Source organism: Parasteatoda tepidariorum, chromosome 6, assembly GCF_982258835.1.
Source record: "Parasteatoda tepidariorum strain Cologne lab strain chromosome 6, Ptep-v5.0, whole genome shotgun sequence".
In the NCBI taxonomy this organism is placed as follows: domain Eukaryota; kingdom Metazoa; phylum Arthropoda; class Arachnida; order Araneae; family Theridiidae; genus Parasteatoda; species Parasteatoda tepidariorum.
In genome coordinates, this window is record NC_141760.1 from 25,455,684 (window position 1) to 25,473,966 (window position 18,283).

General features: G+C 28.9%; 1 protein-coding gene across 1 annotated transcript in view; it reads right to left on the minus strand.

Annotated features, from left to right (window-relative positions):
- Positions 1 to 17,766, minus strand: part of LOC107446843 (glycine receptor subunit alpha-2-like) — a 72,284-nt gene extending 54,518 nt beyond the window's left edge. Inside the window, exon 1 of the mRNA XM_043041999.3 lies at positions 17,467 to 17,766. Within this exon, the coding sequence (XP_042897933.3) occupies positions 17,467 to 17,714 (248 nt within the window). The 5' untranslated portion in view covers positions 17,715 to 17,766. The remainder of the gene's footprint in view (positions 1 to 17,466) is intronic.
- Positions 17,767 to 18,283: the final 517 nt, after the last annotated feature.

An 18,283-nucleotide genomic window follows, 5' to 3' on the forward strand; every position in this document is an offset into this window, starting at 1 on the left:
GGTATTTCCGTCAAGGCGTTCAGGTAGAAGGTAAGGGCCAATCAACATGTCACCGATAATACCAGCCCAAACGTTTACGCTGAAACGTTGTTGATGTGCATGGGCACGTGTACATCTTGGGTTTTCATGCGCCCATACGTGCATGTTGTGCCGGTTCACGACACCATCCCGTGTAAAGCAGGATTCATCAGAAAACAAAATCCATGATGGAAAATCTGGTTGTGCGACCCGCTGTTGCAAATACCAGCGTGAGAATGCAATGCGTTTGGGATAATCGTCAGCGCACAATGCCTGTACTTTTTGGAAGTGGTAAGGGTGTTGCATGTCATCGTGCAGTATGCGCATTATGGTGGAACGAGCTACACCCAAGACACGTTCGCCTTCTCGGAGACTTCTTTGACTTGGCTGACGTCTGTTTGGGAAGAGCTCAAGGTACGTCCGTGCCGCGGCTCGTCCATTTCCATTAGCGGCGCCGTATACGTAATGCATGTCGGCCATTTCTGCGTTACTAAACTCATTCATCCTTCTCCTTCAACATCCACGCCTGAAATTATTGTTTTTCCCACTCTCCTGTTTTCGTGCAATTATCGCCCTCTAGCGGTTGCAGTTTTAATTTTCGGACACAAGTTCCTATGTAAATCTTGTTCATCATGATATGACAGACCAGCATGTTAAGTTTGTAAACGACCTTTTGGGACACCCTGTATATTATGCTGAACTTTGCCTTTCAAATTACAATGCTTTTAAGTTAACCTAATATGTTAAACTTTCTGAAACAATCTTTGTTTGGTTTACTGTGCAGTATTTGATCAATGAAAAACAATTAGTTAATGTCACTGGCATTTTTCCAGGCACAGGCTTGATTCATTATTCATCAGAATACAAAAAAATTTCTATTCTCACGCATATGATTAGTCTAACTGTTGGAATCTGAAATTGCAATTTGACTACCGAAAATGCTTTATTAGAGGAAAATAATATGCTAACAATAAACCAAAGATGCAAAAATGTATTAGCTCTAAACTTTGCGTTTCAATAAGATTGCGACGCCTTCCTTAGAACTTTTATTTCCTTTTCTATAATGGACTTTTTTTATTAAAATCCCAAAAGGATATTCCTCCGAAATTCAATCTGTATTTTTTTTATTCTTTCACAAACATTTTTACATTTGTGTGAAATGAGCATTGAAAGAATCAAAGGAAATCTAAGTAACACTTAAAAGAAACTTTATGTTTGAAAATATTTTCTATTTATTATTACTTTTACAGATCAGATGGGAATTGGTTTTTCTTTCTACAGATTAACTAGAAAAGTTTTTTCGAAATGAAATCTTTACATAAAAAAGTGCATAAAAACCGAAACAAAAGATGCTTCAGAGGAGATTGCGATAATTATACGCAATAAGTTAAAAGATTAATAAAAAACTTTTTTAATCTTTTTACCTATTTATACACACCCTCCTTTAACTTTTTTATTACTTTTAATAAGATAATTAAAACAGTCTTCGAATTTTATTTTTAAGAGGTTAATTATGATATTAGAATAATGACCTGTTCAAAAATGTCAAACATGATAATTTTTAATGGTCAAAAAATACTTCCATGTGAATACTTATCTATATTATTCACTGGAAAATTTTATTAATTTAAAAAAATAATAAAAACTATTCAGTTCAAAAAGGTTAATAACGTCTTTTATTAATATTAAAGCTTAAACTGGCCGCAGTCCATGGAATCTCAAACTTCGAAGCTACATTCCTCCCTTTGAATACTGATATAAAGTCACGTCTCCCCTACCACTATATATAAGTCAATAAAAGTAAGTAAAAGCGGGATTTGAAACAGAAGATGGTTTTTAAAATAAGATATAGAATGAATAATTTAATAGGAAAAATTTTATATTACTGCATGAATTTTACTTGAAACATATTATTGTTAATTTAATTTATTAATTAAATAAATTAATTTAAATTAAATAATTAAATAAAAGGAACTAAATATATTTGAAGTAATTGAGGATATAGGTGAGGTCTATTTTATTCATTGTCAGAATATTAATAAGGGGATAGGCACTAATTGTGTTTGACAAGTCTTTTAATACTGAGTTTCAACTTTGACAAAGCACACCTGAGATGAGGGCTTAATCAGGGGCGGCAATGCGAGTGACAATCCGTGGCGCCAAGTTACCGGAAGCTCCAAAGAAATCCCAGATATAATGCTCATTAATTTATGATTTCTTCCATTTTTAAAACAGAGTTAAAGAGTTAAAGCAAGAAGAGTTAATGCAAGACAAAAACAGAGGGAGGAGTGACCTTAGAGAATGACCATGTGAACTCTTTTAATTTAGATCTAGATTCATTTTTTTCTTCTTTTTTTTTGGTTTGGTGTGTTATGTCATGTTAGTTCCATGAGGAGGCAAAATTTTATTTTAAGTAACATCACTTTGGAATTTAAGCTAGTAATCAGAACATATTTTTTCCTTATTTTAATTTACTACTTAATCGAAGATAAAAAAAATAAAAAAAAATCAATTTTTAATGCTATGTTTCGATGTGTCATTCATTATTTTTCAATATTTTACCTACTCGGTTTTTTTAAATAAATTTTCTGAGCTACTCTCAGAAATCGCATTTCAGATATTTAAAATTTGATTTCAAATTAAGTGTTCGACCGAATTCGGTTAAATATTGAAGACTTCCTTAAATATATATATATATATCAGTGAAACCTCCGTTAAGCGGACATTCATGGGACCAAAAAATTTGTCCGTTTATGAGAGTTGTCCGTTTACGGGAAAGGTACCCTAATAACGAAATTTAACACCGTAAATTGTTTTTAGAATATTCTCAAAGATGTAGAAATAATTAAATAATATCTACAAGGATACTGTAAATATCTACAAGAATATTTACTTAAACAATAAGAAGATAAAAAAGAATAGATAGAAGTTTGATATAAATACATAATTCTGGATGTAGCTACAGATAAATAAATATAATTTTCCTATTAGCATAGATACTCAAGTTAGACATATGATACCAAATAGGAGCGTACTGTCCTCAGTCCGTTTCAATTATTAGGTTCACATCCCCTTACACTTACTTATCATTTGATAGGGAACATGGTTAATACCTTCTTAGAAAATAAACCTCCCATGATTCACAGAAAAAAAAGTAATGCCTACCTGTAAGTCATGAGGACCTATGGAGATGATTATTCACAATTGATCAGCTATCAAGTGTCTGAATAAATGTTTCATTTATATAAACACCTCAAAGAATATACTTCTGTTCTCTTTTTTTTTTACCCCAGTTGTGTTAAATACAGTCTTCAAATTGCTAAGAAAATTAAAGAAATTTTCAATGGGGAGGAAGCATTGAGAGAAGTCATTTCAACCTGAGGGGTCTCATAACCTGTGTGGTCCAGATGAAAAGATCAAAAGATGCCGATGTCAGAATTATTTCAGGAGTGCAGTACCATTTTCTTTCCTTTCTTTACAAAGATAAGGCAAGGTGACAGGGGAAAGATTGATTTTTCGGTGGTGAAATAGCTTAGCAATATTTTTAGTTATGGATAAAGCAAAAAGTTTTATTTACATGCTTTAAAAATGGTGAAAAGTTGCTTTTTTTTAGCTTGCAATTTATTTTGAAAAAGTAGTGTCCGGTTTGTAGAGATAAAAAACAATGTTTCAGAACCAAAATGACTGTCCGCGTCCGGTTACGGGAGTGTCCGCTTTGCGGAGAATGTACGTAATGGTTTATTCATAGAAGATTCCCGGGGAATTAAAAATATGTCCGTATTGAGAGGCGTCCGTTTTGCAGGAGTGTCCATAACAGGAGGTTTCACTGATATATATATATATATATATATATATATATATATATATATATATATATATATACACTCGTGATAGTTTCGATAGTTCTCTTTATTGACTAATATCATAAAATGTAATACTTTATAATGAAAAATTGACATAATATAGGGATAAAAGAGCTTATAAAATGTGCAAATTTCATTTATAAGCTCTATCTTATAAATTTCATTTATGGCTAATTTAATGTATTTACAGTCTAAAGCCAGTTTTAAATAATTAGCATTGGTTTGTGGGTAAATAAAAAATGCATTCAAATAAAGTTTAGAAACTTATCAAAAATAATAGTTATTGCTAGGAATTAAAAGGAATATGACAATGAAGATTCTTAAGCATCCTTACGAAACCGAACAAGTCTTTTATTTTTTATGCAATTAATACCTGATAACCACTATTCTCAGAAAAATTTAACTAAGTAATATAGATAATAATATTAAAATTTCATTCATTAAACTTTACTTCACATACCTAGTAAACGCCTTAAATAAAAATTACACGATATTCATTAGCTAATTAAACACACTCAATCACGGCGAAGAAGCTTTAGTTATAAAAGGTTATAAAAAAACTATTAAAATAGTTCATTAAACAGCCACAGATATTTACATTAATTAATTATATAATCATACTTAAATTTTTATGACGTCAGAGACTCATTAGTTATTAAAAGAACAGTTTAGATAGTATTAAAACATTAAAAATTGCTCTTTAAATATATTTATCTTGTCTTCAAAAAAGCTTAGCATTTGCTCTTGTGAATATTTTTAAGACAATTAAACTCTGTAAAACAAATATTTGGAAAATGGCAACTCTGAAAAGATTAAGTAGAATGAAACCTTTCTTTCGCAATTTTACACCTCTTAATTGGAAAAGCCAAGTGCGTAATAGCCACTTTTGGGGTTAAAACTACGTTCAAACAAACAATAGGGGGTCGTGTTGTAACCAGGCGCAATTACAAATTGTTTTTTTTTCTTCAAAGATTAATGATCGAAATAATTTAGAAATTTGTAAAAAATACATTCTACATTTTGTGAGAATTACATAATTTCCTTTTTTCGGAAATTTTGTTGTAAACTTCAGATGAAAAAGCTAAAATAATAAAAAATCAATTTACAATCACAAAGGGCCAACAAGAAAAACGGACCATCATGAATAACTTTTGATCTAATGATTGGATCTTCACGTTCTAAGACTCAATCTTATATTTTTAAGGGGGGAGCTTTAATATACTAATTAATTAGTGCAGACGATATTTTAACTAATATATATATTATAAGTTACATAAGTTAAGTTATATATGTTATAGATATAATAAATTTATTTAGCATCTGAAGAATCAAAAATGTTTTCTAGCTCACGTGGAAAACCTAATATGGTCCACAACATGCACCATCCCTCCATTAGTTGGAGCAAATATTTACACTGTTCCAAGGTACAACTCTCTCTCTCTCCTATAGTATAATCTATCTGAAATTTCCCTTAGTACAATTAACGAATGGAATTTATTAGCAAATTAATGTTTTTTTTTCGCGGACGAAATCTGTCTGAATTCCTAAAATATTTTGCTAATATTTTTTATGCAATGTGATCTGTGATATATATTTTAGAACATTTTTAGAATAGTTATCAAAAATGAAGACAAAAAAGTGCACACATTACTATTCAAGTGAGAAAAAATAAAAACGCTATTAAAGTCTTACGGCGTCACTACTAAGGAAAGCAGAACTGACATGAAAACCTGTTTGATGCCACTCATGTTTGATGTCAGTCGTGTTTGATGTCAGTCGTTTGATGTCCTGATTGTCGAAGAAATACCAAAAAAGAAATAAGAGTAAGAAATATATATATTTTTTTTTTTAAATTTGGACAAAAAATATTATCTTTTTATTTTTAAATGTAAATTAAATTACACGAATATTTAGCGAAAATTTGCTGCGTCACCTTCTGCGTTACATTCTCTTCGAGAAAGTGAGGGGGCTAAAGCTCCTTCTGATCCCCCGGTTCAGAGGACCCTGCCTATTCTAGAACCTATATTTATTCTATTTAGGAAATCTTCATTCTTCAACATTTAAGAAGTAATTTGGGAATTAGAAAATATCTTTGACAAAAAGCATCTGAATATCTAAATTTTTCTTAAATCTATCTTATAAAGCTTCAAAATCTTTCCTTTTTAGGTAGGTGTTGAAGAAATACACTTATTGAGTACCACTTAATAATAATAATAATTAATATGTGTTGTGTTAAACAATAATAATTATTAAGAAAGTTTTATTTATAAATTAATGAGGTGTTTCTCAAAGTTCATCGTCCAATACATCTAAATATTTGTTTTTATTGATATTCAATAACGGAACTAAACTCATAACATACCGTATCTCAAAGCTCATTGTCAAATACATCTAAATATTTGTTTTCATTGATATTCAATAATATAACTAGTCTCATAACATAACGTACATTTCCAGCATTACAATAATACTTCTGAGTAATTGAAACAAAACATCTTGCATATCACTAAAATTTGTTAGGCATGCTGAGAAAAAAGTAATTATTGTTTGCACTTTTAATAAATTGAAACTAATTGCCCACGCCAATTGCTAGAGATTATCAAACGAGAATTTAATTACAAATATTCCTACTTAATTGCATCAAGACCTATTAAAGACAAATAATTGAACAAACGAAATCATATGAATATTCTCAAGAAATTGTAACTTCAACATTCATTCGTTAAAGCTAAAAACAGAATTGAAATATGAACTAGTTTTAGACAAATGTAATTTATATTCAAAAGCAGTATTCACTTGAAATTAAATAATTTAATTATCTTATTGAGTTGTAAGAATAATGAATAATCTTTTGTTTTGAGACATCATCCTATGTAAACAAACAAATCTGCTTTGAAGTTCATGTTCTAAATTTAGAAATACTTTTCAGTGCTAATGCGTTGTCACCGGAGCTTTTGAAATGTTTACAATAAAGGAAGCTCGCTTCAAACTTGACAACTTTCTAAGCTCGATAAAATTTAAATTTTAGGTTACCAAACTAGTTGAGAGGAATATAAATCTTTCGTGACAATAATTTGATGGAAAGTCCTTGAAAATAAGTAGTTCATTAACCTTTACACGAGGCAAAGTTACTTTACTTTGACAGTCTCTAAGGTTGGAACTTTTAGAGGAATCTTGTTTACTACACTATATTATAATTAATTAGTTAAGATAATTAAAACTTCAAGTTAAGTAACTATTATCAATAATTCTAGAAAACTTTATAGTTATTTCCAGTATTGAAATAATTGAATACTTAATAATTTTAGGAATTATAAATTCAATTGCTAATAATTTACTAACAAAAATAATTGATAATCATTCTATTTTAAATTCGTTCAAATTGGAATGCAATTATTATCAAAATTTGACTGATCCAAGAAAACTGTTTTGAGATTAACAATTTAGCTGTTTTTAAATTAGGACTGATCAAAGTAGATATTATTAATTTCAGCACAGGAAAGACTTTCTACGCTGTAAAAAATTAATGTTCAAATTTCTCGAAACTTTCTTCGCTTTTGACAGAACCGTTTCTTGCTATGCTACGAGCAAATATTTCTTCAAAGTGACGAAATAGCTATCGTCATTTCTTCAAAGAAATGAAGTTTGTCAAAATTTTCATCGTTCTATTTTTCCCCCCAGAAAAAAAACATTGAAAAGTTCTAACTGTTTAATGTATCTAACTTTTCTACTAATACACCATATATGTGGATATGTGTCGTCCAAAGAACACAAAAAGGACAGATGGAACAGAGAAATAAATTATACACATGACCGTAGCGGGATTCGAACCCGAGATCTCCTTGCTGTGAGGCTAACTCCTTGATCGTCTAGTCCTTATTTTATTTTCGTCAATTTAGTTAACAATCTCCCACAAAGCACTAAAATAAGGTTTCGAGTTGAGGAAACATTTTCGTCGTATATTTGAGAGCTTGGGTTTCTTCACAAATTACGTAATTTCGTGATGAAATGTTTCTCAAAATTAACGAAATACATGTCAAGGATTGCTGAATCGTAAAAGAGAGAGTTTTATTACTGAGAGTGTACAGCTATCATTATGTGAGCAACAAAAAGCAGTTACGCAAAAAACAAAAGTTTGAACTATTTTTTTTTTTGCTTATAGCAAATAATTCATCCATAATTTCTCAATAGAGGTGATTTTGGTATAATTAAATAGATAATTAATATAGTTTAATCTTGATAATTAATTACATAGACCTGCAAAATTTGAGCTCTGAAAAAAAAATGTTTGCTATGTATTGCATTGGATTTATATTATTTGGTGAGTTTACTTCAAATATGATAGATAGTTCCTCCAGTGTTATAAGATTTTTATCACAAACTTGGCTTGAATTTTGTAGAAAAATTCCTATTTTAAAGGTGCTCTGGGTGGGAGGTCAAAAACTAACTATTGCTATGTAGGCAAGTTAGGTATTGATCCTGATTAATATTTTTGTTGCTAAATGAGATCAAATTGAATAGAACTAATAGTTTAAAAACAAATATTTTACGAATGAAAATACAGTTTTACATTCCATTCTATTGATAAGAATAGTCAAGTAGAAGTGCCATTTACCATGTATTTTTGGTCGATGAATTAAATGAGAAAAAAGAAACTACTATTGTAATAAAATTTTTAAAAAATATTTTGAAGTTCTTATGTTTTAAAACAAAATTTTATTACCCATACCCCATTTATACCTGTAAAATTGTTATACAGAGAATAGTATTATAAAGTAAAATTGTTATACGGCCCAATTACTTCAAGTTTTAGCCAGTAGTGTCAACTAATAGCACTAAAAAATTATCCTCTTCTTTGATAAATTACAATAGAATGAAAACTATTATTAAAAACCTTTTTTCGGTAGCTGGTTTGTTTGCGTTACTTGATATATTGTGTTGACTTAGTAAATATTTCCTGAGAATAAAATTCCCACAGTTACCAGAAATAAACTAATTACTTCCATCACAATCTTTTGTTAAATATTAAGAAAATTTGCATCTATGCATTAGAGTTTACGATATTGACATTTTGGGATTGCATGTTTTTGTTTTGATTAGATATCTCATTCCACTATTGTTAAAACAAAAGTAAATATTTATAAAACAAATTGTGTTAAAAACTAAGAGGTTTTAAACTCAGTTCACTTTCTTCACCAACCCTTAAAACTAATTTGAAATCATTTTTGTTCTTCGACGAATATTGTTACTTCAAAATTTAAAAAAAAATCCAAATTTAAAGTCAATGATTTCTTTTGGTTACCAAAACAATTTGACCCAAAAATTGTGATTTTTTTTTCTGTTGCTATGAAAACTCATTTCAGCAATTTCTCGATATCATGATAAGTAAATTCGAAGTATTGCCCCATAATCGTAAAATTCAACTATATATATATATATATATATATATATATATATATATATATATATATATATATATATATATATATATATATATATATATATATATATATATATATATATATATATATATATATATATATATATATATATATATATATATATATATATATATATTCATAAGTTCAAAATGAAGAATAAAACAAAGAAAAATTATAGACATATGAAAAAAAGGGGGTGGGAAATAATAAGTAAAAAAAAAAAAAACAACAAACAATATTTTATTTAAAATAAAAAAAAAAAATAAAAAATAAAAAAAAAAAGTGAAATGTTAATTAAAAAAAGCCGGAAAAAAAAAAGATATAATCTTTTCTTCAGCCCACACGATTATATCCGCAAAACAGAGTGCTTTCTGATATTGTATCAATAAAGCCAAAGCAAAATATATTAATACAATAGTGTGAGGAGCACTCAAAAAAATTTTTATGAAATAACTACGTAAAAATATATCATAAAAAGTAAATATAACATGTAAAAACAGATAATAAAATAAAATAAAAAGAAAAAATAAAATAAAAAACATTAAAAAGGGGGGACTATAAAGCGAGTAGCAAAATCATAACAACTTACTTGGACAGTTATTTTTCAAGAATGATTTAAAAATGTTTTCGCAGAAAGATTGCCAGATTACAAAATATGATTATTAAAAAGATTATAAAAAATTTTTTCATATGTCTATAATTTTTCTTTGTTTTATTCTTCATTTTGAACTTATCTAATGAGTGCTGTTTACTTGCAGCTTAAGCGCAATAAATGTTAATTATTGTTTTCTTAATTTTCTTAGTGTTTTCTTGTATTTATTTTTTTATTATATATATTCATATATATATATATATATATATATATATATATATATATATATATATATATATATATATATATATATATATATATATATATATATATCGAAAAGGAGTCTTATAAACAAAATCAAATTTTCAGATTTATATCATATTCGAAAACTGTTTACCGTATTTTTGGTAAAAGTTTTTAAAGTGCCACTGTATAGTCCTTACACATCTTATCCAGTCATCGTTTATAGTTGTGGTATTCTATTCTTCTGCACAGCTAACTCACTATTATTCCTCAAATTCTGAGTCTGTGAAATCGGATAATATGTAGGGTTGTATCGAATAAGTTATCGGGTTCTATCAGATAATATGTTATGTCTGTAAAATCGGAGTGCAATATGCAGGGTTCTCTTTGTTGCTAAAAAGTCAGAAAAGTAGTTTCAATATTGTAACAAAAATATTTCTTTTTATTATCTTTCATTTTAAATCAACGAAAATAAGAGAAAAGCAATAACGAAACCAAAGATTTCGTAAATAGATTTATTTATTTGACAATATGACGCGTGGATGTGAATACAAATTTACTAAAATACTGTGTCACATTTTAATAAATTCTCATTGATTCTGTGCCATAATTGGAAGCATGCGAAGCCAATGTGAATCCAACATGTATTAATATTAAATATATAATTAAATAAGGTGATATCCAAACACAGACTTACAAGGAGTTACTCACTCTCTGCTCAATCTGGACAGGAAAAAATCGAATAAGTAAAAGAGGAAGGGATGTTCAATCGAAATGAAACCACTTCTGATTATCGTCAAAATACTCGCCACATTTTTGACTTGAAATATGTTGCTTACCATTAATCAATACCTTGAAGGCATCAGTATCAATATCATGCCACGTTTCAATGATATAAACTACAATTCTGCCACAGACTGAAATTGCCCCTTTTCGGCATACACAGCATTACAGATTATACCCTTCCCCCCCCCCTGTTTTCTAGGGTACTGTAGTTAAGAAAAAGATTAATCCATTCATAACAAGCACCCTGTAATTCAAAAACAGCCACCGTGAAGGTTTCTTATTTTAAATATTTTTTTAAATATAAATTGAGCCAGTATCCTGATGGAAAAATTGCCTTGATCCACGAATTCTCTCTACAAGTAAGCCTGGGGGAAAAGACTGTTAAGTTTACCACCATGGATAAAACGCTTCCGCACCATTAAGAAGTCACCATCTTGCTGTTCATTGTTGAAAATTTTCTTTCTTTCGCTTTTTTTTTCGTATCTACTGCTTCATTTCATAAGTCATAAACACAATTTGCGACATTAAAAAAATTAAGTAGTGTTTTATGTTGAAAGCCGTTTTCAAGCATAGGGAAGTAGAAAAGGAATTTAGATGATTCCGACAGTTTTGTGTGCAATTGACATGACATGAGAATTCTCCATTATATGGTAAGGTAGAGGTTCATTAATTGTGTGTGATGGCTACGACAATAGTGGTCAACTTAACTTGATCACTGACCATGCCACCCTAGAGGCATGCAAGAAACCCTTTTATTAGCATTTGTTGTGAAAATCGGTAGTTGAAGCCAGATTTTCCAAGACGATAATGTCTCAATTTGTTTCGAATTACTTCGAAAAATCTTCACGTTCGTAGTTTTGTTTCGAATTACAGAGTACTTGCCACGAATGGCATGTCTTCTCCCTAAATTTCAATCCCAGTGAAAACGAGGGCAGCTATCCTTATTAGGGCTGTATGTACCTAACTGGTGCAGTTTCAGTCTGTAACATAATTGAAGGTTACCATTATCGAAGCTCAGCATGATACAGGTGCTAAAGTCCTTCATGTGTTAATAAATGGTGGGCATTATCTAATATTTGAAGTCTTATATAAATATGGCGGGCATTTTGATTATAATCAGAAGTGGCTTTACTTCGATGTGATACTCATTTTCCTTATTTTGTATTTATTCTATTTTTTCTGCCTTGGAGCAAAGAGAGAATTATTCTTTTACGTAATTATGTGTTTGTAAATGTATGTTTATTACTCTTTATACGTAAATATGCAAAGATATAAATATATGCTTAATATACAAGTTTTATTCATATTGGTTTTCTTTGAATTTAATTATTGTACAAAATCAAGAAAGTGGTTTTATTGAAGTGAGTGTTATTGGCGTGCATATTATTGTGTTATTGTGCATGTTATTGTGTTTTATTGAAGTGCATGTCATTTTGCATGTTGCGTGCACTGTGCATGTTATTTGCATACTTTCTAAATTTTTTACGGGCCTTTCCTTCTTTACGTGAAGATCCCTAATATACATATATGTATTAATGAAAAGTGGCCATCAGTCCGCAAATCTGTGAAGTATTTTTAGTTAAGGTTAAAGATGATATGGCCACCGAATTTATAGTGTCACTCTGCTATATATTCCTCAGCCTCTTACTCAGGAACAAAGAGTGAAATATATATGTGCCTTAAAGATCTAACCAATCAAAAAAATATAATCTACGTATTAGAAAACGACAAATTACTTAACTTACGAAAAAAATATTTGATTTCTAAAATAAAAGAAAATTTTGCATATTTTTGCTGAACAGCGTTGCAATGTTTTATCCAAATTGACGAAAAAGTTAAACTGCTTCCATTGAAACTGCATTTGCTGCAATATATGTAACAAACATCGAATATTTTTAAATTGTCCATCTCTCTTTTATGCCGTCTAACCTAGATTTACCCGATAACTTAAAATGACAAAGAGAAAAATTTGAAAGAAATCGAAGAAATATTTTTTGAAGGAACGAAAATATAAGGTTACGACTTCCTTGAAATTTTATAGTTTAGAAATTATTCTTCCGATATTGTATTTTTTTTTCTCTTGCAATTTAAAATTACATAATTTAAAATAAAATAAAAAATTCAAATAATTCAACGAGTTTTCACTATTGATTTTTATAATAAATGAATAAATAATAAACAATTATCCAAAAATAATTTTTGAATAATAATTGCTACGCTCCTTGTATTTTGGTGACAAAAATTCAAATTCCTTGAAAAAGTCAGGCGTTTATTCAAAGAAAGTGCGTTTTTGATACTGGTTTCGTAATTGAGTAAGCACTAATTAATTAGCAAATTCAATGTGAACTCTTTGAACTATTAAGATTGTTTCTCAGAACATTAAAATCTAATTACTAGAACGAAAATTATTTAGGGGAATATCTTTTAATGTATTATTTTACTTCATTTTGTTTACGTATTTATTTATTTTTTGCTCATTTTACAATATGATGTCGCTACTTAAAACTGTCATTAAGTTGCAGGAAACTTGCAGCTAGCATATGCTTATATTTTTCAGAGATTACTGAGGAAAAATGCTCACGTTAAATTTAGATACTCTCTTTTATTGTCATTCTGATAGTGAACTTTCCTTTATATTCTTCAAGCAATAATTTTTATGGCCATGGGGTACCATTCATATTTAATTACTTTTTGGGTAGGAAATAAGCAATAACCATCGATTTTCTTACGTAATCAATTGTCGATAAAATTCTAAATGCCATTTTATATGTTACTTAATCCACTTAACTCAGGCATATTCATATCGATTAAACTTCCAAGCTAAAATGTTCAGAAAATAATTATTCAAGGATTTTTTTTTTTGCGAATGGCAAGAAGACTGGACTCTTTTATCATAAATATTAAGAGCCCACAAGAAATTACCTCAAACTTTTTCCTACTTTTTTTAAAGGAGATGAGTTTGTTTTTTTCTCCAATTTTTAAAAGATTATAACAGTGAAGTTTGCTAGCTTACAAGTCTATTTGATAAAAAAAAAAGAAGTCTATTTCGCACCATTACATATTTTTGTGTGACAGTAAGTCTGATAAACGTGGATGGAAAATTATCGCGCCTTTTTATTTTTACCCATTGGCAAAATGTGTCCTGGCTTGGATTTGATGGCGTCTGCACACTTTTCAACTGTGTTCAACGGTAATAGTAAACAGTGCGCATGCGTCGTCATTGCATGCATTACTATGGCGACCGCTGCAGTTTCTCTTTATTATTTGCACTAATAGACATTTTTAAAGTATTTGCATAATAATAATTTAAACTATTTTTATGTTCTTTTTATTATTGACGTATAATTATTGACGTGACTGTGATTTTAATATAAATATGAATGCTGAAGAAGGAAAAATATTTTGCGACGTCTTGAAGCACGTACATAGTCAGGATATGAAAATCAATCCGACGACAAACATCAATTGAGACAGTTTTTGCAACCCATGATTTGAAATGGTGTGGCGTTTAACGGAGTCAACCCAGAGAGAAAAAGCATTTGACCAATGAGTAACCAGTGATCGTAATTGAGTATACTATAGCCTACGTCACAGGTTGTGTTATTCCTACTAAATTTAACCCATGAACGGCATTTTCTGCGAGCCTAACTTCAAGCCACAAATAAACAAACGAAGTGTTTGATCGTTTAAATAGCTGCTTGCCAGATTTTATTGCATTATAAGGAAAAGTAATTGATATTCGATTTTTGATTAATAATTGATTTATGTGGATAGTGGCATAGAATTTAGTATTGCATCATGGTAAATGTTATTCCTACTAAGTGGAAGTAGTTGTGTCGTTTTTATATTATACCCAATAAGGCGATTGATTTTATTTTATTTTTGTAGTCATGCTTCTGAAAAGTGTTTCTTAAAAATTGAATGATTAAAAATCAACGGTAACTGGGTATAATATAAAAAAAACACAACTACTTCCACTTAGTAGGAATAACATTTACCATGACGCAATACTAAATTCTATGCCACTATCCACATAAATGCCACTATCCACATAAATCAATTATTAATCAAAAATCGAATATCATTTACTTTTCTTTATAATGCAATAAAATCTGGCGAGCAGCTATTTAAACGATCAAACACTTCGTTTGTTTATTTGTGGCTTGAAGTTAGGCTCGCAGAAAATGCCGTTTATGGGTTAAATTTAGTAGGAATAACACAACCTGTGACGTAGGCTATAGTATACCCAATTGAAATAAGGAATAAGCCATGAACTAAAAAGTGAAACTTATAGAGAAAAGGTACTACGCATTGGGAAACAGTTAATTGTTATTGACGCCAGTAACGCATAAATAATTTTGGTAATTAGTATCTACTATTGGTGTTGTGGTAATAGGTACTGTTTTAAAAAATATCAAACGCAAAAGTATCGATATTTTATATAGAGATTATAGGTTTTTATAGCTAGTGAAGGTAATAAGTACAAGATAAATTACTTAATTATGGTAAAGCATCACTGGGGTTCAAACCCGATTCATCTCCATTGGGAGGCAAGTGCTCTGTACCCTGAACCATCTTGGCTCAATATTAACCTTTAACGCAAATTCAAACGTAAATAACTAAAATATACCTTCATATTACTTTAGGCCTGAAAAAATTCCCTCTGAAAAATAAATTCAGGTGCTAAAAAGGCTAAAGTTGCAGCAAATTTACAGTATTTAATGTACTAATTTTAATACTAATTAAAAGTACTTCTGATTGCTTAAACATACTAAAACGTCATGATTGCTTAAACATATTAAGTATCATTATAGCTCATATGAGTTGGGAGGTTTGCGTGGTTATCAGAAATTAAAAATTCAATTTATATTTTATAATAAATATTTTTTTTTCAAGGAAGAAGTTTGTTAAAACTATTAGCAAATTAAATAAAAAGTTAAAAAAAAAAAACAGTAATCAAAAGTACGCCGAAGGAAAAAGTATGGAGAAAACTGCCCAAATATGGTAAAAGTTACTATGTTTCTGTCGCTTTGGGAACACCAAAAAGCTTGTTAATGCTTACCTAAGTGTTTTGGTAAACTTAACAATAAAATATGGTTTTATAACAAGTGATAAACTTCGGTAAATATGATAAAATTTGGTAATTTCATTATCTTAGAGCTTGACATAAAAACCATTTATCTAGTTAAATTTACTTTTCAATTTTGTATTTTTACTAAATGTGTGACAGTAAGGACTATTTATAATTTCTAAAACTAGAATTTCCGGTAAACCATTATAATAACGAACGAAAAAATTATGAAATGAATCGTTTAAATACCATATATTTTGGATTTTAATTCCAGAATTATGGGTTTTTTTCTACCAGAAATGTCAGAACGAAAATTTTACCAGATTTCTTTTCCCTCCGTGTCGTTTTAAAATTTATCTGTTTTAATATTTTGAGAATAAAAATACAGTTTTTGTTAATTGAACCCTCTGAACCCCTCTGAAAATAACTCCCATATCAGAACAATTTTTTTTTCAATGTTTCACTTTCATATGCTGTTTAGTTTTCACGAATCTGGTCGTGATTGTATTTACGATACGAATGTGAGATTTCACTGTCTATATCATTTCAAAATGATGCTTTCAGTGATGCAGGATCTTGATTTTAATATATCATCGAATTACATTTAAATTATTGAAAGTAAAAAAGTTTCAACAGAAAGTCCTACATAAAGATTATTCATTTCAAATGTTTCTTTGCGTGTCAAGCAATTCACAATCATTCAGATTTCGTTGAATTCATACATTTTGATGTTCATTCTTTTGTTAAAACAAAAATTAATAAAATAAAATTATCAAAAACTTTTCCCCGTGAAGGTGAATTAGAATGCTTCACTTATCTATTTCATATTTTTTAAAAAAAACTGTGGAAACGCAAAAAGATGATATCTAACTGCTATATATCTACTTCTATTTTAGTTTCAATCAACGGGAGCTCCAATTTAACCATTTTTTCTAGAAGTTTTCATCAGTCAAATTATGTCCTTAATTTTAATAATAAAAATGTATTCTGAATTTTAATAATTATTTTAAATTGCATGAAATTTTACATAATTTTATAGATACAACAAAAAATCTGATAACATTGCATTTTCGTAAATTTCGTTGTTCTATAACTAGGAAAATAGTTCGGTCCTTACGAAGCAGTTTTTAGAATACAAAAACTAGGAACAAAAAAAATTACTTTTTGAGAAAATCATGATTTTTTTCCATGTTTGAAACACATGCGGTATATAGGTATATTTCAAAGTTTACAAAACTAACTATTATACAAAAATGCAATTAATTCCGAGTCTAAATTACTGGCTAGTTTCGTCTTCTTTTATTTATATTATGTTTGATAATCTGTTATTATATTAATAACATCATTATCTAGATGTTATTTAAAAAAAAAAAATTTATCTTTATCCCTTTTTAAGCATACTGAACTTTTGGCTACAAAATTTATAATAACTAAAAGCAAATTTGAGCTTACCTGTAGACAAAAAGTAAAGACAAAGAAGTGAAGAATAACAAAATTCCTTCCAGATTTCGTTTTTCAATTAAGCTCTCTGAGAATTTGAAATATTTTGGAAACTCGTTAGTTTTTCCTGTCAAACTGACTTCACTGCTGTTCTCACAGATCTTTTGCGTTTCTCCTCTCTTTGCGCATGCTCTGTTCGTCATGTTCAATGTTTCTGTTGATTCGTTGTCAAAGCACTTGTTGAAATGTTTAGAAAACATTTTCACAAAGCAACATAGAACATTTTCCTGAACACAAAATGGCTAGTTTTATAATTAGGCCCTTTTTCTATAATTCCTTCGAAGTATCATAAAAACAATTAAGATAAAATAGTGTGAAATTTATTAAAAAAAAATCCTTTCGCTTATGTATAAAATCGTTTCCATCTGAATTAAAAATAGTTTGAAAACTACGTTTATTTTAAATATTAGGTTATAAAAACGATAATTAAAGCATTATAATTTTAAACAATCTCTAAATAGTCAAACTAAATGCTATTTAGTTAGCTCAACTATTTGAACTAAAAAAGGAATTTTAAATGCATAATCATTATTTAAATTTCATGTTCAAATAGATATATTTTTTCTCTCTCTCAGCAAATTTTTACTAAAATTAGTTCAAAGCAACGAGTAAAGTGCCATTGTCTATTTCATAGCTTTGGCTGAACTTGTCAAAGAATTATATATTTAATTCTAAATATTCGGAATGCAATGATTTAAGAAACCTTATTTTAAGACATATTCAAATTAATAAAAAGTCAATTTATAATTTTCACTGTATCTTAAATAGT